This window comes from Dermacentor albipictus, chromosome 4 (assembly GCF_038994185.2).
Source record: "Dermacentor albipictus isolate Rhodes 1998 colony chromosome 4, USDA_Dalb.pri_finalv2, whole genome shotgun sequence".
Classification (NCBI taxonomy): domain Eukaryota; kingdom Metazoa; phylum Arthropoda; class Arachnida; order Ixodida; family Ixodidae; genus Dermacentor; species Dermacentor albipictus.
This window is the reverse complement of record NC_091824.1, coordinates 40,743,024-40,766,042: the sequence shown is the minus strand read 5'-3', so window position 1 is coordinate 40,766,042 and position 23,019 is coordinate 40,743,024. Positions and strand designations below refer to the sequence as shown.

The 23,019-nt window shown below is 50.2% G+C and overlaps 1 protein-coding gene across 2 annotated transcripts in view; it reads left to right on the top strand.

The window, feature by feature from the left end:
• The window catches only part of LOC135911436 (uncharacterized), a 153,283-nt gene that overhangs the window by 37,830 nt on the left and 92,434 nt on the right, over window positions 1-23,019 (top strand). For both annotated transcript variants that reach the window (XM_065443724.1, XM_065443725.2), the window contains exon 4: window positions 6,477-6,681. In XM_065443724.1, the coding sequence (XP_065299796.1) occupies window positions 6,477-6,681 (205 nt within the window). The remainder of the gene's footprint in view (window positions 1-6,476; window positions 6,682-23,019) is intronic.

The window sequence follows — 23,019 nt, the reverse complement described above, 5'->3', positions numbered from 1 at the left end:
GAGCACACATAGAATACACAACTTCTTGGTGACTGGCGATGAATATCCTGCATGTGGTACATGTGGTAAAAGACTGACTGTCATCCATTTCCTCGTGGAGTGAAGGAAAACAGAATGCGAGTGGAAAAAGCACTTTCCCTTGGCATATCGACACCATATTCCATTACATACAGCAGAATTTCTCGACATGAATCCATTATTTCACGCTCAATGAGTATCAAACTATTTTATGGCATTATTACATTGCACATTATCCCACCGAATGTTACGTAGTGCGGCTTCTTACCAGAGGCTGCTGCTTCGTTCATTACATTTAGCATGGTATGCATCTCCAGGCACTTGCATGCAAGATTCCTGTTGAGGCATCAGTGCTGTGTTCACTACACGTTCTCTTACATCATGCGGACGTAACAAGAATGTGCGATAGTTCCCATCTCTAGTCGTTGTCATTGTTTTAATATTTATCTGATTATCCACTATTCGAAGTACATTTCTCCATTTCACGAACAATTCATTGAAAACTCAACACCATATGTAGGGCGCTCTTTGGACATACCTTGCCCTTGCGCCATAGAACCCCATACATCAACAATGAATCAACCTTGTACTTTGCGAGCAAACTCGACTTAACTGAACTGACTCTACGCGCCTGCCTTTGGTGCGCTCAGTCGAGCCGCGACATGCGAGGCTTCTCCCACCATGAAGGCAAACAACCGCTACGGCTATGTATGTGTCGTGGTGAAATAATTGCTTCAACAAATGCTCTCAAAATTAATCAGGCCAAGACCGGTGTCATCTCCTGTTTGATACGGCTCCTTTCATCTCCTGTTTGATTTTTACGCTTTCCGTTTGTGGCGGCGCGGCTTCCACAGCGCGTGCTAATTCCGGTTGCTCTAGTTTTATTTTCTCGAGCTCAATTACTGTTTGCCTTATGGCCCTTTTTTCCTACCTTTCCTTTTCTTCTGCCCATTATTTCCTCTCGCGATCCTTCTATTCCTTCTCGCGCTCGTTCGCTTCCTCCGTTTCGCTGCTCATTCGAGATATCTTTCGCAAACTAACGTGACATCGTCGTCCTCGAAACGTATTTCGTCAATCGCTGTACGAATGTCGGATTTCTTCAACTTATCGTCAATCCCTATACCGAGCTCTTCTGCAATCAGCAGGACCTCCACTTCTTTTAACACTGTAACATGCATAGTTTTCCGAGAGCCAACTACAACTACCCCTCTATTGACTGCACAGCCAGTGGCGATCAGCCAGAGATAATTGCCCGACAGAACGCTCTCTTTATCGTCCAGCCAAACTTAAGCGCTCAAACACTCACGCAAGCTCGAGTTTGCCACGGCCGTGTCTCCCGGAATCCGGTTCCCAGGTCTGCCGATCACAGATCATATTGACGGCCTTTTCATGTTCCTCCTGAAAATTTCCTAGAATGGTCCAAGATTCCACGTCATTACTGCGACGGTTGTGCTTCCCTAAGCCGTGAAGAGGGGCTCTACTGATCCCGGATCCATGGAAGTCGCTCTTCCGTCTGCACTTTACCTTGATCTTGCGAAAGTAATGTCTACTGGAACCATGTTCCCAGATCCGCTCATACCAGATCGTGAGGTGCCTTCTGCGGCTCTTTGTTCAAGTTTTCTCAACCTGTCCCAGCCTGCAGACCGTTACTGCAACGGCTATGCCTACGTGCCATGAAGATAAACTTTGTAGACCCTGGGTCCCCAGAAGTCGCTCTTCCGTCCACAGTTTTCCTTGAGCTTGCGAAGGGCGTGTCTCCCGGAGCCTTGTTCTAAGGTACACCGATCGCAGACTGTGAGGACTGCCTTCTTGATCTCAGCACTGCCGACCGGTTTGTTGAGGCTCGAGGTAGGGTTTGGGCCACGAATCCACCTAGCCCCTTGGTGATTGCGTCCGGTAGTTGCAATTAGTAAAAGAAATGTTTATTTTACATTATTTACAATGGCTCCATATACGGAAGCGTGCCCCATTTAGGACCATATTAAATGACTGAGTTCACATCAGGATACGTCAGCCCATCCCTTCAGTGCACCAAAAGTCTCCACTTTTTAAAACCGTCGTCTTCCTTAGGAGACTGGAATCGAGAATTTGGTGACTGTATGCAGGCCAATCACAATCGTCAAAACAGTCGCAAAATCTTGAGCACGCCGATGCACCGTCATGCCGGTCTCCGAATCCTATATTGCACCTTCGCCCCCGCATATGGCGCAAGCGAGTAGCTATCTGGGAATCCGAGGTGGAAGCGCTTCATACGGTAGTCTTCCACATTGGTCCCTTTCACCCACTATTTCAGATTTTCAGGGTCAAGTTCAGGTAGAGTGACCTGCGTGGTAGTTGTCACCTCGAAGGGAGTTCCTTTGCTTGCGAGTCAGAATTTATGTCGGTCCCCAGCGTTAACTGAGCGGACGCTGATCAAATGGCTGCCTTGCCATAAACGTCCAAGTAATACTGATTGTCGCATTGATACCGTAAGAACACGCAAGAACAAAGCAATTCTAGCATCCAATTTTCTCAAGCGCCACTGGGAGCTTTGTTTTTTGTACACCTCCGTTGTCTGTGGTCTCCCTAATACTCCCTGCGTGGTAGGTGACAATCACGCCCTCTGTTGATTGTTCTCTTTAAAATACCCACCTGGACGCCTAGCCCGCTGGACTCCTCACACCAAGCATTACGACACACCTGTAGTCAACCGCTCAGGCCGTAAGCACACTCATTCAGGCGCTCTGTAGCGCACTACGCTGCAAGCCGGCATTGCCTCCCATTCCACCGTAGGTACACGTCGACACGTTTGCCTCAGAAGAGCACAAGAATTCCTAGGTGGTCTTGCTTTTGAGTTGCATTTCCGGATCGCCTGCATCTTCCATCTCCGGCTCGCTGCACCACCAACGGCACATTTTGCCTCCCAGTTTAACGTTTTGTATAGACACAACTATGAGCCCGATGGCTGCAAGTTGTGCCTTGTTAGCCCTGGGACTTGTTCCTAAATGTGCGCATCTTTATCCACTGAGACACGCTGTGCACACGGAGGCGTCTTGACGCATGAGCGCTCGTTACTACTTGCAGGGAGTGTATACCTTTGTGCGGAAATCTGATCGCTCGTGCCCGCAATGCCAACGCCTGAAATGAATGATATACCTGCCTCATGCGGCCTACGATGTATTACAGCCGCTTACGTGTTCTGCTCTTGCCTTCGACCGTGCGGGGATTGGTCCTGTAGGACCGCTACCCTACACCCATTGGCAAACGATAGATCACTATCCCAGCCGACCAAGCTGGCCAGTATGCGTGATCCGCCAATCTACCAGCAGCCGCCGCCAGTGAAGTGCACCTATTTTGCACCGCGGTTTTATTTTTGTGCATGAACCACTTCGCTAACTGGTTAACGAGAGACGCCATGTGTTTTTGACGTAGGTGGTTGAAGCGGTGCTCGGTCAATGCCGCGTTGTTTACTGAACCACCCAGGCTTACATTTCCGTAACTAATGAGCATACGGAGCCTTTTAATCCCATGTTTAGTGACATAATCGCCATATATGTTTCCTCCGACCTACAAACTGGAAGATCATTCTCGCCTTCCTCATGTGCACATTTAAAACGACTGCACAATATACTACAGGATTTCCCCCGTATATCTTGCTCTGGGGTCGCAACGTTTCCTATATCATCGATATTGATTTACCCTGTCAACAGAGTGCATTAGTTTCTACTCCTTTCCGCCGCCGCTGGAAATGCCTAGTAATGCCACTGTTAGCCCAAAATTTCACCTCCGACGATAAACAACGACAAAAATGCAGTCGTGATGGCGGCGATACTGTCACGCGGTAGTGACGGCGAAGAAAGCAGCGAAGCTGTGAATAACGAAAGTAGCATTTTATTGGGCCAACGTGGGCCCTTTAAAATAGGCTACACTCAAGGAACAACGACAGTGGCGAACACACTCGGCGATCGTCGAAAATCTGATAAGCAGGCCAAGCGCGTCGGCTTTTATGCATGAGCCATCGAACGATCCAGCGTAATCGGTGTCCGCGTTTCTTCCCGAAAGTTCGACACCATTCGCCTCACGCATACATGCAATGAGATTACGCGAAATTCGGCGACAACAAACAAGGGATGGAAGCATTTATAACATTCCAGAGACTTCTGATACATGCAGGTGCGTCCTGCGCTGTGCGATAACATTTGCTAGACAGTGAAAAGTGCTCACGTGTAAAAGGTAAACAAGGTCACTTGCTGAATACAAACCCCAACCTAGATCCCGCCGCACGTGCCTGGTTATCCGTGCCTTGCACCAGGCATAGACTTCAAAGAAAAACTTTTCTCGATGTATGACGGACCATACCGCACCGTCGAACGCACGTCTCTGCCCAACTATATGGTAGAGCCGCTTACAGCGATATCTGACCTGTTGTTTGCGTTCACCACCTGAAACAATATTACGACCCGCATTGCACCGCACTACGCTTTTCACTTCATGCTTTCGCCAAGCCCGCTTCCTACAGTTTCCACCTCATGGTTCCGCTGCACCCTTCTCCTCCGATTTCCTCCTAGCGCTCTCTTCACTACCGCTGTGTTTTTTCTTCCGCTGAGCTCCGCGTTCGCTCTTTCATCATTCGCTGTGTTCGTTCGGTCGGTTACGCCGAGGGATGACACCGAGGGCCGATGCCGACGCGAAACGTAGGACTGGGCGCCTAAGAGCTGAAATTTAGATTAGAGCTTGGACAAGGGCGACCAAATAGTCGCCTCAGTACACGCAGTTTATTCATTGATCCAGCTGGATCACCCGTGCATGACCTGAGCGTGAGCCACCCGGGCTTCCAGCTGTTCCTGCTCTGCGTCACTAAACTGGTCACTTACGCTTCACGTTACCTGCTGTGCTGTTGCATGTACCCTTTTACAATGTATATATGTGAGGCCACCTTCCCAATGGCGCTGTGTATTGCGTCTCCAGAAATCTTCAGGCGCTTAGGGTGGAGCGTCTCCTGAATTAAAGGGGCAATGTTGTCGGAAAGAAAATTTTTTTCCATACCAATGACACATATATTCTTTGGAAACTGCTTTGTAAAGATTTAACACAATGATGGTATTCACAGTACCCGACTAACAAGGCAAGTGTTAGCAAAAAAGAAAAAAAAACATCTTTACATAGCGCAGACCAAGCGGACCCTCGGAGTATTGCAAGTGTGACTTCCAATCTAGAGAAAGGATTGCCAGCGCTTTGATGCAAGGAAGTTTCTGAATAGCCTTAATTTCATGGTGAATTATGCAGTTCAAGGCGCCGCCTTTTGGGGCACATAGGTTTTATTTAAGTTTGTCAAGTCATCCACAACGAATAACCAAAGCGCGATTTCTTTCTGTTTAATCGCTTGTTTAAAACACTTAGCCTGCCTTATGTTTGGTATCGGTACAAAAAAAAAAAGACGGCCCGCAAACACGCCATCAACTGGATTGATTTATACATGAATTATTCGCATTAATAATCATGGGCATTCCGAGTGAAGCTGGCGTAAAACAATTATCTATTTGTTCTGCTTCCTCGTATGTGCTTCCCAGAATTTTTCCTAGTAGCAACAAATTACGGAATGTACCAGAATTTTGAATTCCTGTAAGCACACACCTTGCTGCAAATCACATTTTACACCAAATATTAGGGTAATATTGCCTTAGGTTGGTATTGGATTGCTCATACAATCCCAATCCAATTTCCCATGCCTTGCCATAAAAAAGAAGCTGTATCGGGCACGGTTACACCTTCTTTGGTTATATGAAAGCCACAGTAATTACTAATTAAAAACAAACGTCTTACATTTTAGACTGCGTATGGTATAGCATAGCCCACTTCTCCAGCGACGCACTGCGGTTAATTAGTGGCTATGCTGTTGGGCTGCTAAGCAGGAGGACATGGGATCGAGTCCCGGCCAAGGCAGCTGCATTTCGATGGGAGCGAAATGCGGAAACACCCGTGTTCTTAGATATAGGGACACGTTAAAAAAACCCGGGTGGTGGTGTGTCTCATAATCAGATCGTGGTTTTGGCATGTAAAAGCTCGTAATTTAATTTTGGAGTGTAATTTTTCCAGCGCTTTAAAGCTATTCGCATTAAAGAGATATTTACGTTAACCCTATTGTCCTCACCAAATATACAAAAAAGATTGTAAGCCTTAACATACGACACACAAATGGCACATAGCGCCTCGGACAATAAGGACACGTTTACCTTTTTTTTTTTTAGAGACGAAGGTGCACTTTTGCGGCTGTCGTGATTATTGTGCATATCCTTTATATTCACCGCATCCATCAGGAGAAACTCTCTACGCAGCATATTTATCTATAATTGATGAAAACATCGATAACTCTAAAGTGCTGGCGTGAAAACTGGTTTAAGGATAGCTAATATGACCACGCTCAAATGGTCTCGCGTACAGAATTCTTGACTGCGCATTTTATTTTTTGTACTGTGCAGGTTCGTGTTCAACATTACCTACGACGATGGAAAGAATCACGTGCACTACAAGTACCCGAAGTCGCCAGGAGGCACGGAAGCTGTGGCGACGAAACGATACAATGTGAAGGACCAGCCTCTCGAGACCCCAGTCACGAGCTTTAAGATTCTTCCTGGTGCGCATATTCTACGTTTTCAGATTGACTCAGATACTAAATCCTTGCAGGTACGTCAAGCAAAATTCACTTTCTATAAAAAAAATCTAAGTAGAAGCTGTTCGTAGCATCAGTGCGGGTTCAGTGGGTCACTGAAAGCTTGAAACTCGAAGTTATGAACAGTGGTCGAACAAGAATTGTCGCTGGAGCCAACCTTTAGAGAAAGCGATATCTCTTTCTCAACGCACCAATTTTTTTCCTTGGCAGCGTTTGTCTTTTTCCGACTCAGCTACCCCAAATGAATAAGGAAACCAAGGAGGTGCGTTCACGCAAGAACTGCTCTGGGAGTTGTCAAAATATGCGTAATCATTCTGCCACTCGCTCCACGCAGCCCAGTGTCATTATCAATGTTGTGAAACTTGATCAGGCCGGTGCAAACTGCAGTGCTGTAGCAACACGAACGGGTACGGATGGCGGTGCCGGGTGCACTGAAGAAGTTCCGATCATTATAAGTTGTTATCGCGCTTTAGCGCCTTATCCATCAGCGTCGAACCTGCGACCAGTCGTACTCGGGCGCGGCTTCGTCTGGAGCACCGCGCGGGCCGAACCTTGAAAGCGATCTGCGATGCTGACAAAGAGCACCAACTACTGATAGCTTAGCGTGCGGTGTTGTGACGGCTTACTTAGCGTTGAAGAGAAACGTGCAGGCCTATATCGTCAAAGAGATCTGCAAAAGCTACGGAGTGAGGTGTATGCTGAGAGATTCGTGAGCGCTATGCTCTTGCCGCTTCGTTGGCGTCGAAGCCAGAGGCTCCAAGAAGGTGAATGCACCTCGCTGCTGTGGACGCTACGGCACGGAGGGAGGGATGGTTTGTCGTAGGGTAAACATACAAGCCTTTACGCATTTAAAATGCGAGAAGTGGAACAGGTAAAAAAGGGAAATGGCAAGAGGGGTGTGCTGCCACTTCTTCGGGGTCAGAAGAACCAGGAGTCCTCAAGTGTGTAGTGGCGTTTTGAATCTAGTGGGGATCCCTCATTACGGTGTGCCTCATAATCAGATCGTGGTTCTTACAAGTAAAACTGCATAATTTTATTTGTCTGATCTGGCATTAGAAAAGGCATGCCATACATCACGAGGACATGCCACCCTTACAGCAGCATGCAGTGAAGAACACGCATGCAAAACACATAAACGAAAGTTGTTCAAAAGGTAATAAATATATTAATATATCGATGTGTAAAACGAAACAAGGCAAATGCATGTTATGTTTTACTGCACGGAAGAAATCTGCAAATTACGGACAGCAAAACAAGTACTCGGACACGGCAAAAAATCATAACGCCAAGGGAAACCTCAACCGATATCCCTAAAACCGAAGCCCCCCCCTCCCCCCCGTTGGTTAAAGCTTTATAGAGGTTACAATTTACTCGCATTTCGCTCCAGCAAGAAAATATAATTTTATGCAAATGTTACATTGGTTCATGGTAATTCTTTCATTATATTTGGTAAAATTGTAGGATGCATATTTGTTATAATTATTTCCATGAAATAATTCAACACTCGTCAGAACTTCTGTTTGAGCGCTGCATACAAATTAAGGTACCTCTCAGCATATATGGTACGTCTTTATTATGAAAGCTTACTGCGAATTGACCCTCATCTGACTTACACTGATGAAAGATTTCTAAACTTCAATCATATTTATTTGAAGTGTTACTGTTCATTATCAGAAGCGTAATATGATATTCTGAGCTCCTATATAAGTAACGCCAATTGAACATTGCTCAAATTCTTTGTTTCGGGAGAGAAAGCGCATGATATCAATGTTGCTGTGGTTGTAGCTCGGGCCACAAGGCAGTTACAAATGCCCCCCACTTTCTCCCCGGCTATCTATCAGCCGAAAATGTATTTCTCGCTTAACAATGCTTTATAGATATCTTAACTCATTAACTATTCTTTTAACACGTGAAATATTGCTTCATAATTTATCTTTGTGTGACACCCACGAAATATCTACAAGGAACACAGTACCAATAAATTTATGTCGGCGTTTGTTGTATGCAGCAACCATAGAATTATCAGTTGTACTGCACAGGCAAACGGGTACCCTCTAGCTCTAAACAATAAATATCTTGTTATATTTGTGTTGAAATGCAAGCCGTTTGATGAAAGCCAGAACATTAAGTGTTCGAGCCAATTCTTTGCCTCTGGGAATATTGCGCTAAAAAGGTTTCCTATATGGTCGGCATATATTAAAAAGTTTCCATTTCCAGGAGCATTTATTTTAACATTATACAAAAAAGGCGCAGTTTCGCCCAAAAGGCGAAGTACTGATTGCAATAGCAAGATAATGGACAACTGTACGATGTAAAGATAGTAGTTTTAGCGCCCGTGTAAATTTGTAAACGCTTGCTTACAAACTCAATTCACAATGATATAATGCATAAGCGCGGCTGATAAAGGACCTAGAAAGAAACACACAGAGACACAGAGCTGTCTCTGAGTCTCTGTTTCTTTCTACGTCCCTGTTCAGCCACGCTTACACATTTTGTCATGGATTCAAACCAACTAGCACGCCAACATGTTTAAACTAAATTCCCAAGCACGTTCTAAAGTGCGCGCAGGTAAACATGAACACATCTCGCTAGATGAGCGCGGAAGCTCGCTGTCAAAATGCAGGACTCAGAAATTGCGGCAGCAGCAACAGATTGAATTGATTTGTTGAGACGCGAACGAAACGTCGAAAGCACGGCGCATACGAAGCTACCGGCATGACGCGCACACTGCAGATAGGTTTGAGGATGAGGCCCGCACGGGCGGGCACTTTGGCCCCGTCACAGATTGCTTCCGAGAAATGGCACCCGCACGGCCACGCCGTAAGCAGCAGCGGCCGGAGAAAAAGTTGGAGGAAGCTTAAGCTTCGCCTTCAAGAGTGGAACGCGACAGCGTTCCCGTCGACCTGCCAAGGGGTATAAGACAATGCGCTACGGCGCAGCGATCACTTACGAGGCGCCCCGCATCGCACATGGTGAGCGTCGAGCGACGCAGTGTTCGGCGCGGCAACGAAATGTGCGCCTGAGCAAACGGAACGAACCAAAGAACTCGGTGTCTCGGAGGTGCAAACGATCTACGCCAGCCGAACGTCGTTATCGGCACGGGCAGAGAGGTAGATAGATAGTAATCTAAAGAAAGGAACGGCGCTTGAGTCTGCAACCCGTGTGGGAGAACGGCGAAACGTCGTCAGGGGAGAGGGAGCCGGAGCATGCGACGCGCCTGGCACCGGTCCGCGCACAGCCGTGGCGCGCCACCTGTCGGGGCAGCGCCGTACATTGAGAGGAGGTGGTCTTCTGTGTTTGCCGCAAGATGGCTCTGCGTGTGCGGTAAGCACAGAAGAAATGTTGCGGAAACGTACTGCGCTACTTATGTAAATGCGACTTCTGTAAGTTACATGCTCGTAGTTAGCGATATACACCGCATTATAACTTTTTACGGCACGTTTCTAAGGCAACACCGCATTCACTAGAAGCGCTTTTGTACTTGTTTCAAGCATCGAACTCGTGGCTGAGTGGTAGCGTCTCCGTCTCACACTCCGGAGACCCAGGTTCGATTTTCGACCTGGGTCTGGGGTGTGCATGAGCTAGGTTCGACCCAAGTTGCTTTTTATTTATGAAGTGCCTGCAGTGATTTATCGCTCACGGTCAACGCCGCGGACGCCGACGCCGACGATACCGGCTTTTCTGCGACACTAGCTCCTTAACGCTGTCGCGTTAAAACGCCTCCCCCTTCGCCCCCGTGCCTCACGCGCGGCAGGAGAGAGGGCGTTCCCGCACGCCTTCCTAGTTCATGCACACGAGATTGAGCCGCGTTCGCTGTCTCACCCTCACACGCTTCCACTCGCACATACAGCATACAGACGCGCGGCAATTTTATCGCCCGTGAACTTTACAGGGAACCTCGCGGCGACGGGAAAAAGACCAGAGAACAAGACGCACCCGGTTTGGGCTCCAGATTTCCGAGGCTGTGCCGGAGCAAGTATTTAGTGCAGCAAGGTTTGAGTACGGGCAAGTTGGTATTCCATGGTATCAATCGTCACTTACAGCGCATACATAGACGGAGGACAAAAGAGGACGACGTAGACAAGCGCGGTCTTAAGTATTCTGCCTCTTAAGTATTAGCCTTTCTATCCTAGCAGTACCAAGGATTTTTTGGGGAAGGTATCAGCTCTCCGGTAAGACCACCCACATAGAATCCAGAGCTCTGCAAGCGTCTTCATTTCAGCCATTCATATGACATCACACCACCGTCTCCATAACACTAACGAAGGGAGTGCCCGCCAGCTAAGTAGCTGCGCAGCTGTCGGAAGAGTAGCGGCTGGCACCGTCGATGTCACCGCCGCTGCGGTAAAGGACGCGAGCACGCAAGAGCGGGAGTCTAGGCCTATCGTCGAGATCTAGCCAATCGGCCTGCTCCTACAATAGAGATGATTGAAGTGGAAGGAATGGACATCACACCAGTGGAACGCAATTAACGATCTGGATAGCCGACTAGTCACAAGAACGAGAATAATCAACAGCAACGAGGAAGTAAGCCGACGCAAGACTCCGTGAGATGAATGCGATGGTTAGAACACTTCACCTACAGAGTAAGAATGCCAAAATCCCGCAGAATGACATAAAGATCGTCATACGCCTAGAGGGATGCAATTCTCGCTTCAACAGGACTCACAATAGACGACACACAAGAAGACACGTAGAGAACGGACACAGCAGGCAACATTGTTATCGCCAGCACTCTAAGTATGCAAAACACCGAGAGATATTACAAGCTTTCATCTTTAATATTTGAAGCGAAGCAGTACACAGCAACCGCATTTCACGCCATTTCACCACTTGGCACAGTCTTAGGTGTCATACACAACATGCCAATCTGCGGCACTGAAGCGGATATCAAGAACGACTTACTGAACAAAAGAAATCCCTACATATTGGAAACACGAAGAATGAGCAAGATGAACTCAATGCTCATCGTATTTGACGGGAAGATAGTGCAATTCCAAGTCTACTACAGAGGGACCGATGATAAGTGCTACATACACATGAAGAAAGCTGAATTTGACACCGTGTGAGGGGTGGTGGGACACTCTGCTGACGTGTGTCTAGATGCAACCCACAACCGTTGTGACACATGCTACAAGGAAGAACCAGAACAAAATCATGACTGCAAGCTACAATGTGCACTCCGTGGACTCGGACATGCCACCAGGGATAAATGCTTCACCATACGCTAGCATAATCAATCCTCGATACTACACCCAGAGAAGACAAGTACCAGCGCAGACCCAGAAATCGACACACTCGGAAGCAACGTCAAGAAATCCGGCACCTCAACAATGTCCTGACCCCGCACTAATGCCATTCAGACGCTGCTCCCGAAGCTCCTCCAATACCCGCAACCAGTCTAGGAGCACCTCCAGAAGGAAGACCAGCGGGGCCACGTCCCAGAAAACATGGGGTAGCGCCACTGCAGAACAAGCCATTACAGCATCACCATGGCCTCGCACTGTCACACAAAACGCACAACCACTCCTTGCACAACCACCTAAAATAGATAATAGGAGAGAAAACACATCATTGCAGGCAATTATGAAAAACTCGAAGCACTGCGCTCACAAATAACTGAAATGAAACGCGAAAATAGACAATTGATTTCTGGAACCACAGATTCTGGCCTCATAAATAAAGCCCAATTCTTTAAATCAGAACACGAACAAGATTCTGAACTAGCGCAAAAGGTACTCATAACTATAGCGAAACTCAAAAGACAAATGACGGCAAATTTCAGAACTAGTGGATAGGGCTAGAGGATCCGCAGCATTTCCATAGGAGAGCAAACGTTTGAAACCACTGCATATAGGACGGCGCCGCACGATACGTGCAAAGGCGTTATAAGAGGGGTTCCGCTAGATGAGACGCAGGACTCCATAAACCGCAAGATCGTCAACCCACGCAACCCGCTCGCTCTAGCGGCAAAGAGAATCAAGGAAACTGGCACGGTCATCATAGCCTTCGACGGCTTTCGAGTCCCGAACTATGTCAGATACGACAATGCCCTGATCAAGTGTTCTCTTTACCGCAAGCAGATCGCTATGTGCCATGTGTGCGGCAGACTCGGCCATCGTGCGGACGTGTGCCCCTCGCCCGACGACGCAATTTGCAAAGGCTGTGGACTAGCTAACCCTAACGCAGATCATGTGTGCACCTCGATCAAGTGTGTGCTCTGCGAGGGAAATCACGTCACGGCAAGCAAGGAATGCACGAGCCGCTTCCAAATCCCCTACGTCGTCCGAAGAAGACGAGTTGAAAGAAGAATCGCAGCAAACGCAAGTCAAAGCACCACGAGATCAGGAACAATCGCCCTGAGTCAGCACGACTTCCCGCCGCTCAAGAACGCCGAGTGTAGCACCATCAACGACAACGTGGCCGCCAACGTAGATGCTTGCTTATCCGGCGAGCGGGGCCGCTCGAGATCGAGGAGCCGCGGTCGCCTGTCGTCACGATCACGAGGACGCTCCAGGAACCCAAGCCAAAGATCCTCGTCAAGGATACGATTCGCCCCCAGCCCACGAGTTGGCGGTGATGATCGGTTGACGTGGGCCCAACGGGTTCAGCAGCACCAACAACAGGAGCGACAAGAACATCAGCACCAACAGCAGGCCGCCAGCCAGGTGAGTCTGATGGCACGGCCAGAGCAAGTAGAAATAGCTAATACGATTAAGAGACTAGAACACGAAAACAAAGAGTTAAGGCAAACAATCACGCAACTCCTCGAGGAAATCAGACAACTCAAAACGCCACCACCCTCCGACTCTAATCAAACTGAAGCCCCATCAGAAGACATGGTAGTAGAGGTACCAGTCGCGGAATCCACGCGTAATTCGCATAAGAGAAAAAGCCGGGACAAACACACATCCATCGAGCACGGACAGTGACATTAAGGAAATCAAGGACCTGCTCGGCAGGCTTGCAACTACCATCGCGTCAATGAAGGAAGGGCAAGACAAACTTGCGACGACGGTAGAGACCCTCAAGGAAGGTTACGACAGGAAAACGTTACAAATCAATCACATGATGGAGACGATCAACATCCATGGGGCAAGGCTCAACGCGCTAAAAATGGCAGACCACCCGTCTGTGACGTCACAGTCTACTCGGGCGTTGCCGCTCGATAGACAAAGCAACAACGTGGCCTCACAAAGGCCACCGCACGCCAACAATAAAGATGGCTGTGCCAACTGAAACGTTTCGCCTTTGGCAATGAAATTGCAGGGGCTACGTCCGCAAAAAGGCCCCCTGCAACAATACATCCGAGCCAAAAAAGACAAACCCCTAGTCATTCTCCCGCAAGAGATAAATACCGCTACACCCTCGCTATCCGGCTATGACGTGACCGCAACGACACCGCAACACAAATGTAGAGGTATCGCCACGTTGGTCAGCAACAAGCTAGCTCACAAGACGCACAAAATTAATCACGACCGCAGCAGTTGCGAATTCATTCTCACGGAAGTCTTCCCTAGAGCCAAGAACGCCAAGAGCATATTCATACTAAACGTTTACGGCAGCCCCAAGCACAGAGCCCAAAAATTTAGGCAAATACTCCAGCTCACCCGCAACCGTGCCTGCGACAACCCCATGATCGTGGCCGGGGACTTCAACGCCCCTAACACGGCCTGGGGATACGTCGCCAGCAGTGCCAAGGGGAAGTACTTACTAAACGACGCCGATGAACTTGACCTGACGCTCATCACGAATGCCGCATACCCCACAAGAACGGGTAACTCGGTCAACCGCGACACAACGCCAGATCTCACTTTCGTCCGCAACGTTCCAAACTATCAGTGGAACAACCTCTTCGAGGATTTGGGCAGCGATCATCACATTGTTGAGACAGCGATTGACACCCCATCCAGAGAACCCAGAAAAATGACGCACGTCGACTGGAACAAGTTCCGCGAGTTCAGACACGAACGCCGAACAGGCATTGAATCAATTGAACAATGGACGTCGCAACTAAAGGCCGACATTAAGGTGGCCACGAAGGAAATAGAGACAGATCTCCCCATTCAAAGCATGGACAGCCGACTGGCTCACATGCTCGAAGCCAAACAATCGCTCACCAAGAGATGGAAAGATCAAAGACACAATCGACGGCTGAGGAAAAGAATTTCTTCCCTCAACCGGCTCATTGCAGAATATTGCGCGCAACTACCTAACCAGCAATGGAACGAGGTGTGCGACGCCGCGGACGGCCGCATCAACAGCCGGACAACGTGGCAACTGCTCAAGCATCTTTTAGACAGAACCAGAACCAAAGCGGACCAGGGTCGTACGCTGAACAGGATCATGCACGAGGAACTTAAAATTACCACTGAAAATGAGCTCATTGACCGTCTCACCGACAAGTACCTCCCTCTGGCCAAAAATGCTAGAGGCACGACCGCCGAAGCATATCGCGGCAAAGCCAACCCAGAGCTAGATCGGGAATTCTCAACCGAAGAGATACGCACAGCGCTTCAGAACCTAAACAGCAAGTCAGCGCCGGGGCCGGACGGCGTAACTAACAAGGCACTTAGAAACCTCGACAAAACCTCAATCGAAACACTCACAGAGGAAATCAACAAAATCTGGAGGAATGGTGCCCTACCCGAAGATTGGAAAACGGCCCTCATCGTGCTCATCCCAAAGCCTGGCAAGGCGCCCAACATCAATCACCTCAGACCTATCTCGCTGACGTCTTGCGTCGGCAAGGTAGCCGAGCACGCGGTTCTAAACAGGCTCTCGAGGCATCTCAAAGAAAAAGATTTCTACCCCGCAGCAATGATCGGCTTTAGACCCGGACTATCCACCCAAGACGCCATGAAGCTCCTCAAGCATGAGATCATTGACGCAGACACGAGAGACGCGAGAGTAATCCTAGGGCTAGACCTCGAAAAGGCATTCAATAACTTATCACATGACTACATACTCGACACGATTTCCAACCTCGACCTCGGCACGAGACTCTACGCTTACACAAACGCAAGGTTCAGTCATCTCTCCGACGCTTTTCAATCTTGCGCTAGCCGGCCTAGGCAAGAAACTGGATCTAATCGAGAACGTCAGATACACGATATACGCAGATGACGTAACGCTTTGGGTCCCCGGAGGTAGCCTGGGATCAATTGAAAGCGCTCTGCAGCAAGCGATCGACGCGATCGAGGAATACCTTGCTCCCACCGGCCTGCGGTGTTCGCCTGCGAAGTCGGAGCTCCTCGTCTACAAACCATCGAGAAGCGGTCCCAAGCCAAAGAACGAAATCAGAGACACACATTCCATTACTCTCAGAACAAAAGACGGAGGAACCATTCCACACGTCAGCAACATCAGAGTCCTTGGAATGCTCAATGAGAGCAACGGCTCTAACCCCGCGACAGTGGAGAAGATCGTGACGAAGTCGAATAATGCCTTAAATCTCATACAACGCGTGGCAAACAGACAACACGGCCTTAAGGAAGAAAATCTGCTCAAGCTAACACACGCCTTTGCGCTATGCCACTTCACCTACGAGGCGGCCATGCACAGATGGAAGGTAGCGGAAAAGGAAAAACTCAATGTACAACTGAGGAAGCTAGCCAAACTAGCGCTGGGAATCCCCAAGAATACCGAAACAGAGCTCCTGCTGCAACTGGGGGTGCACAATACACTTGAAGAAATCGCCGAAGCTCAAGAACGGGCTCAATGGACAAGACTCTCTGGAACCAAACCAGGTAGAGAAATCCTAGCCAAACTAGGTCATGCCACCACAGTAATGGAGAAACTATATCGAAGCGTTCCGACGGACACACGCAACTCCTACACGGTTCGCCCACTCCCACGGAACATGAACCCCGCGCACCATCAACCCAGAAGGCTGGCACGCGGATCGTTCATCCTGCGCGAAATACGTGATAAGAAGATCTTAGCCTGTTTCGTAGACGCGGCACAATACCCGACCAGGAAGGCTTTCGTTGCCACCACGATCAATAAGCAAGGTCAAGTCACAAACGCTCTCACAGTCAAGACCCACAAGTCCGAGGTAGCAGAACAGGTCGCCATCGCACTCGCGCTCACAGACCTGACCACCACCCACGTCTACAGCGATTCACGCTCGGCTGTCAAAGCCTTTCAGAAAGGAGCAATTGCAAGCCAAGCTCTACAAATACACCACACCTACTTCTTGAAGTTGTTTCCGCGTCGAGTAAAGCAAATCCACTTTGTTTATCCTAAATATATATAGCAGCCCCAGGCAACAACACCGGTTTCAAAAAGTTTTGGCTACAGCGGATCGACTCGCCCACAGAGAACCCTTGCTAGTGGTGGGTGATTTCTATCCAACGGTGCCTGCCTGGCACTACTAATATGATAGACGCAGAGGACGCCAGCTGTGAGAGGACATCCAGCAACTTCGTTATTCTTTGCTCGCAGAACCTGATCATCCTACACGCAGGGTAAATATTGTCACGTGGTAGTGACGGTGAAGAAAGAAGCAATAACACAGTAGCAATACTGTGAACGAGAAAACTAACTTTTATTGGGCGAACCTGTGCCCACAAAAACAGGCTACACTTATAGCACAACGATAGCGGCGAACACGGTCGGCGATCGTCGGAAAAACTGATCAGCGGGTCAAGCGCGTCGGCTTTTATAGATCAGTCGTCGAATGTTACAGATTACCTGATGGGACCCGCGTGTCTTCCACAAAGTTCTACACCATTCGTGTCACGCGATGAAATCTGATAACACAAGGTTCGGCGACAACAGACACGCGGATAGAAGCATCGGTAACTTTCCAGAAACATCGGATACATGCAAGCGCGTCCCGCGCTGCGCGATAAGATTTGTTAGGCGGTGAAACCTGGTCGCCCGATAAATATAAATACACGTGTCAATACCCCCCTCTTAAAAAGCATCGTCCCGATGCTACAAAGAGAGCGAAACACAAAGGGACACTTATTAAACATAAGTAACAAAACAACGAAAAGAAATAAAGTCCAAAGGTCAGTTACGCGAAGTACGAAAGTCCGTCAACGCTGGTGGTACGGCTTGAGCCGAACAACGTGGACAATTTCAGGTCGTGAGCGGCGCCGCTGTGACAGCGAAATGCCGTCTGGCACGACCTCGTAGTCCAGTGCACCAATACGTCGGATGATCTTGTACGGTCCAAAATAGCGACGCAAAAGCTTCTCGCTCAGTCCTCGTCGGCGTATAGGGGTCCATACCCAAACACGGTCGCCGGGCTGGTACTCGACGAAGCGTCGTCGGAGATTGTAGTGTCGGCTGTCGGTCCTCTGCTGGTTTTTGATTCGCAGGCGGGCGAGCTGTCGGGCTTCTTCGGCGCGCTGGAGATAGGTAGCGACGTCAAGATTCTCTTCGTCCGTTACGTGCGGCAGCATGGCGTCGAGCGTCGTCGTCGGGTTCCTGCCGTAAACCAACTTGAACGGCGTGATCTGTGTTGTTTCTTGCACCGCCGTGTTATAAGCGAATGTTACGTACGGCAGGACGGCATCCCAGGTCTTGTGTTCGACGTCGACGTACATCGCTAGCATGTCGGCGAGGGTCTTATTCAGCCGCTCCGTAAGACCATTCGTCTGCGGGTGGTAAGCCGTTGTCCTCCTGTGCCTTGTCTGACTGTATTTCAGAATGGCTTGGGTGAGCTCCGCTGTAAAGGCCGTTCCTCGGTCGGTGATGAGGACTTCTGGGGCGCCATGTCGCAGCAGGATGTTTTCGATAAAGAATTTCGCCACTTCGGCTGCGCTACCTTTCGGCAGTGCTTTTGTTTCAGCGAAGCGGGTGAGGTAGTCCGTCGCCACGACGATCCACTTATTTCCGGTTATTGACGTCGGAAAGGGTCCCAGCAAGTCCATCCCGATCTGCTGGAATGGTCGGCAAGGGGGCTCGATTGGCTGTAGTAATCCGGCTGGCCTTGTCGGCGGTGTCTTGCGTCGCTGACAGTCTCGGCATGTTCTGACATAACGGGCGACGTCGGTGGTCAGGCGCGGCCAATAATACTTTTCTTGTATCCTTGATAGTGTCCGGGAAAATCCGAGGTGTCCAGCGGTCGGATCGTCATGTAGGGCATGCAATACTTCTGGACGAAGTCCTGACGGGACAACAAGAAGGTAATTGGCGCGGACTGGCGAGAAGTTCTTCTTCACGAGTAGACTGTCTTGAAGCGTGAAGGAAGATAATCCGCGCTTAAATGCCCTGGGGACAACGTCGGTGTGCCCTTCCAAATAATCGACGAGGCCTTTAAGTTCCGGGTCCGCTCGTTGTTGTTCGGCGAAGTCTTCCGCGCTTATTATTCCAAGGAAGGCGTCGTCATCCTCGTCATCTTGCGGCGGCGGGTCAATGGGGGCGCGGGATAGGCAATCGGCGTCTGAGTGTTTTCGTCCGGACTTGTATGTTACGGTGATGTCGTATTCTTGTAGTCTGAGGCTCCACCGTGCCAGCCGTCCTGAGGGATCCTTTAAATTCGCTAGCCAACACAAGGCGTGATGGTCGCTGACGACTTTGAATGGCCTGCCATATAGGTAAGGGCGAAATTTCGCTGTAGCCCAAACGATGGCGAGGCATTCCTTTTCGGTTGTAGAATAATTGCCTTCCGCTTTTGACAACGACCGGCTAGCGTAAGCTATCACGTGTTCATGTCCATCTTTTCTCTGGACCAGGACGGCGCCGAGGCCTAGGCTACTGGCGTCAGTGTGGATTTCGGTATCGGCGTGATCGTCGAAGTGCGCAAGTACGGGCGGCGACTGCATGCGTCGTTTGAGTTCTTGAAATGCCTCGGCCTGCGGCGTTTCCCACTTGAACTCGACGTCGCATTTAGTTAGCTGCGTCAGCGGCTCAGCGATGCGTGAAAAGTCCTTGACAAAGCGCCTATAGTAGGCACACATGCCAAGGAATCTGCGCACTGCCTTCTTGTCGATTGGCTGCGGGAACTTTGCGATGGCAGCTGTCTTCTGCGGGTCGGGGCGTACTCCAGATTTGCTGATGACATGGCCTAGGAATAGAAGCTCATCGTAAGCGAAGTGACACTTTTCCGGCTTCAGGGTGAGCCCTGATGACTTGATGGCCTCTAATACTGTCGCAAGCCGCTTAAGGTGATCGTCGAAATTTCCGGCGAAGACGACGACGTCATCCAAGTAAACAAGACAGGTCTGCCACTTCAATCCTGCTAAAACCGTGTCCATCACGCGCTGGAACGTTGCAGGCGCCGAGCACAGTCCAAACTGCATAACCTTGAATTCCTAGAGGCCGTCTGGCGTGATGAAGGCGGTCTTTTCGCGATCCCTTTCGTCGACTTCTATTTGCCAGTAGCCAGACTTGAGGTCCATCGATGAGAAGTATTTAGCATTGCAGAGCCGATCTAATGCGTCGTCTATCCGTGGGAGGGGGTATACGTCTTTCTTCGTGATTTTGTTCAGTCGACGATAATCGACGCAGAAACGTAGGGTTCCGTCCTTTTTCTTCACTAAAACAACTGGAGACGCCCACGGGCTTTTCGACGGCTGGATGATGTCGTCGCGCAGCATTTCGTCGACTTGTTGTCTTATAGCTTCGCGTTCTCGCGTCGAAACTCGGTAAGGGCTCTGGCGTAGTGGTCGAGCGCTCTCTTCGGTGATTATGCGATGCTTTGCGACTGGTGTTTGTCGAATCCTTGATGACGTCGAAAAGCAGTCTTTGTATCGTCGAAGCAGACTTCTGAGCTGTTGCTGCTTAATCACGGGGAGACTTGGATTTATGTTGAAGTCTGGCTCGGGAACTACGGTCGTCGGGGTAGATGCAACAGAATCCGAGAGGACGAAGGCATCGCTGGTTTCCTGTATTTCCTCGATGAATGCGATCGTCGTGCCCTTGTTGATGTGCTTGAACTCCTGGCTGAAGTTTGTCAGCAACACTCTCGTGTTTCCTCCGTGCAGTCGAGCGATCCCTCTTGCGACGCAAATTTCACGGTCGAGTAGTAGACGTTGGTCGCCTTCGATGACGCCTTCTACGTCAGCGGGTGTTTCGGTGCCGACCGAAATAACGATGCTGGAGCGAGGCGGGATGCTCACTTGATCTTCGAGCACACTCAAGGCGTGGTGGCTACAAGGGCGCTCCGATGGTATCGCTTGATCTTCCGACAGCGTTATTGACTGCGACTTCAGGTCGATGATGGCGCCGTGTTGGTTCAGGAAGTCCATGCCGAGAATGACGTCTCGTGAACACTGTTGCAGGATAACGAAGGTGGCAGGGTAAGTCTGGTCATGAATGGTAATTCTTGCCGTGCAGATTCCAGTCGGCGTAATGAGGTGCCCTCCAGCGGTCCGAATTTGGGGGCCCTCCCATGCAGTCTTAACCTTCTTCAACTGGGCGGCGATGCGTCCACTCATTACGGAGTAATCGGCCCCTGTGTCGACTAAGGCAGTGACTGCGTGGCCGTCGAGAAGCACGTCAAGGTCGGTGGTTCTTTGTCTGGCGTTGCAGTTAGGTCGTGGCGTCGGATCACGGCTGCGTCGTGTTGAACTGAAGCTGGAACGTCGCTTCGTCAGGTCGTCTTTCGTCGGTGTAATCTTGGCTTCCTGACTTCGTCGGGACGGCGGCGTGTCGTCATTAGGTCGTCGAGACGGTTTCTTCGTCGTCTTCGTCGGCGGCGGAGGATCTTCGTCAATTCGACGAACAGCAACCGCACCTCCATCGGTTGCTGCTTTTAGTTTTCCGGATATGGGCTCGCAGAGCGGCCCCGGGCTGGGCCGGTGTATGGTCGGTGCTGCGGCGACAGGTAGCGGCCTGGTGACGGCGAACGGGACGGTCGTCGAGGGCTTCACTGAGTAGCGGCGAGGTAATCGGCGATGTCACGAGGGCGTTCACCTTCCCTCGGGCGCTGTGCGTTCACGGCGAAGCCTCGCAATCCCAGGTCGCGGTATGGGCATCGGCGGTACACGTGCCCGGCTTCGCCGCAGTGGTAGCAGAGCGGGCGGTGGTCGGGGGCGCGCCAAATGTCCGTCTTCCTCGCGTAGGTGCGCTGGGCGACGGGTGGGCGTGCTGGCGGCGGCGGCGGTGGACGACGGAATTGCGGCGTTACAGGGACCTGGCGTTGTCGCGGAGGGGGAGCTTGACGGCGTGCGATGGCGGCGTAAGTCATCGCTTCTGGCTGGGGCTGCGGTAATTGTGGTTGCACCTCAGGAACTCCTAGCGATCGGTGCACCTCTTCTTTCACGACATCTGCGATCGAGGCCACTTGAGGCTGCGACGATGGCAAGACCTTGCGCAGTTCTTCGCGCACGATGGCCCTGATGGTCTCGCATAAATCGTCCGTGGCCAGTGATTGAATTCCGGAGTAGCTTGTTGGCTTGGTGCGTCGGTCAAATTGCCGGTTCCGCAATTCCAGTGTCTTCTCGATGCTCGTCGCCTCACGAAGAAACTCGTCGACGGTCTTCGGTGGACTTCTTACCATACCGGCGAAAAGTTCCTCCTTTACGCCGCGCATCAGTAGACGTACTTTCTTCTCCTCAGACATTTCTGGGTCGGCGTGGCGGAACAGACGGCTCATTTCGTCAGTGAAAATCGCGATCGTCTCATTCGGCAGCTGCGCTCTTGTCTCCAGTAGAGCTTGGGCTCGCGCTTTTCGCACGACGCTTTGAAATGTTTTCAGGAAGCCGCTTCGGAAGAGGTCCCACGTCGTCAAGGTGGCTTCTCGATTCTCGAACCACGTCTTGGCGGCGTCCTCCAATGCGAAATAGACATGTCGTAGCTTGTCCTCGCTTGCCCAGTTGTTAAACGTAGCGACCCTCTCATACGTTTCCAGCCAGGTTTCCGGGTCCTCAAATGTGGAACCGCGGAACGTCGGTGGTTCCCTGGGCTGCTGCAGGACGATGGGGGACGCTGGGGCTGCCATTGCGGTTGCCTTGGCCACAATCTTCTTGGTCTTCTCGGGTAGAAGTCCGTGCTCCGGGGGCAGCTGTTGAAGACGGCGGCTTGCTCGGTGGTCCGGGATTACGTTGGTGTTCTGTTCGCGGTCTGGGCTGGGATCACGGCTTGTCGGGGGCGTCCTGTACATGGACGAAAAGCACCTCCACCAGATGTCACGTGGTAGTGACGGTGAAGAAAGAAGCAATAACACAGTAGCAATACTGTGAACGAGAAAACTAACTTTTATTGGGCGAACCTGTGCCCACAAAAACAGGCTACACTTATAGCACAACGATAGCGGCGAACACGGTCGGCGATCGTCGGAAAAACTGATCAGCGGGTCAAGCGCGTCGGCTTTTATAGATCAGTCGTCGAATGTTCCAGATTACCTGATGGGACCCGCGTGTCTTCCACAAAGTTCTACACCATTCGTGTCACGC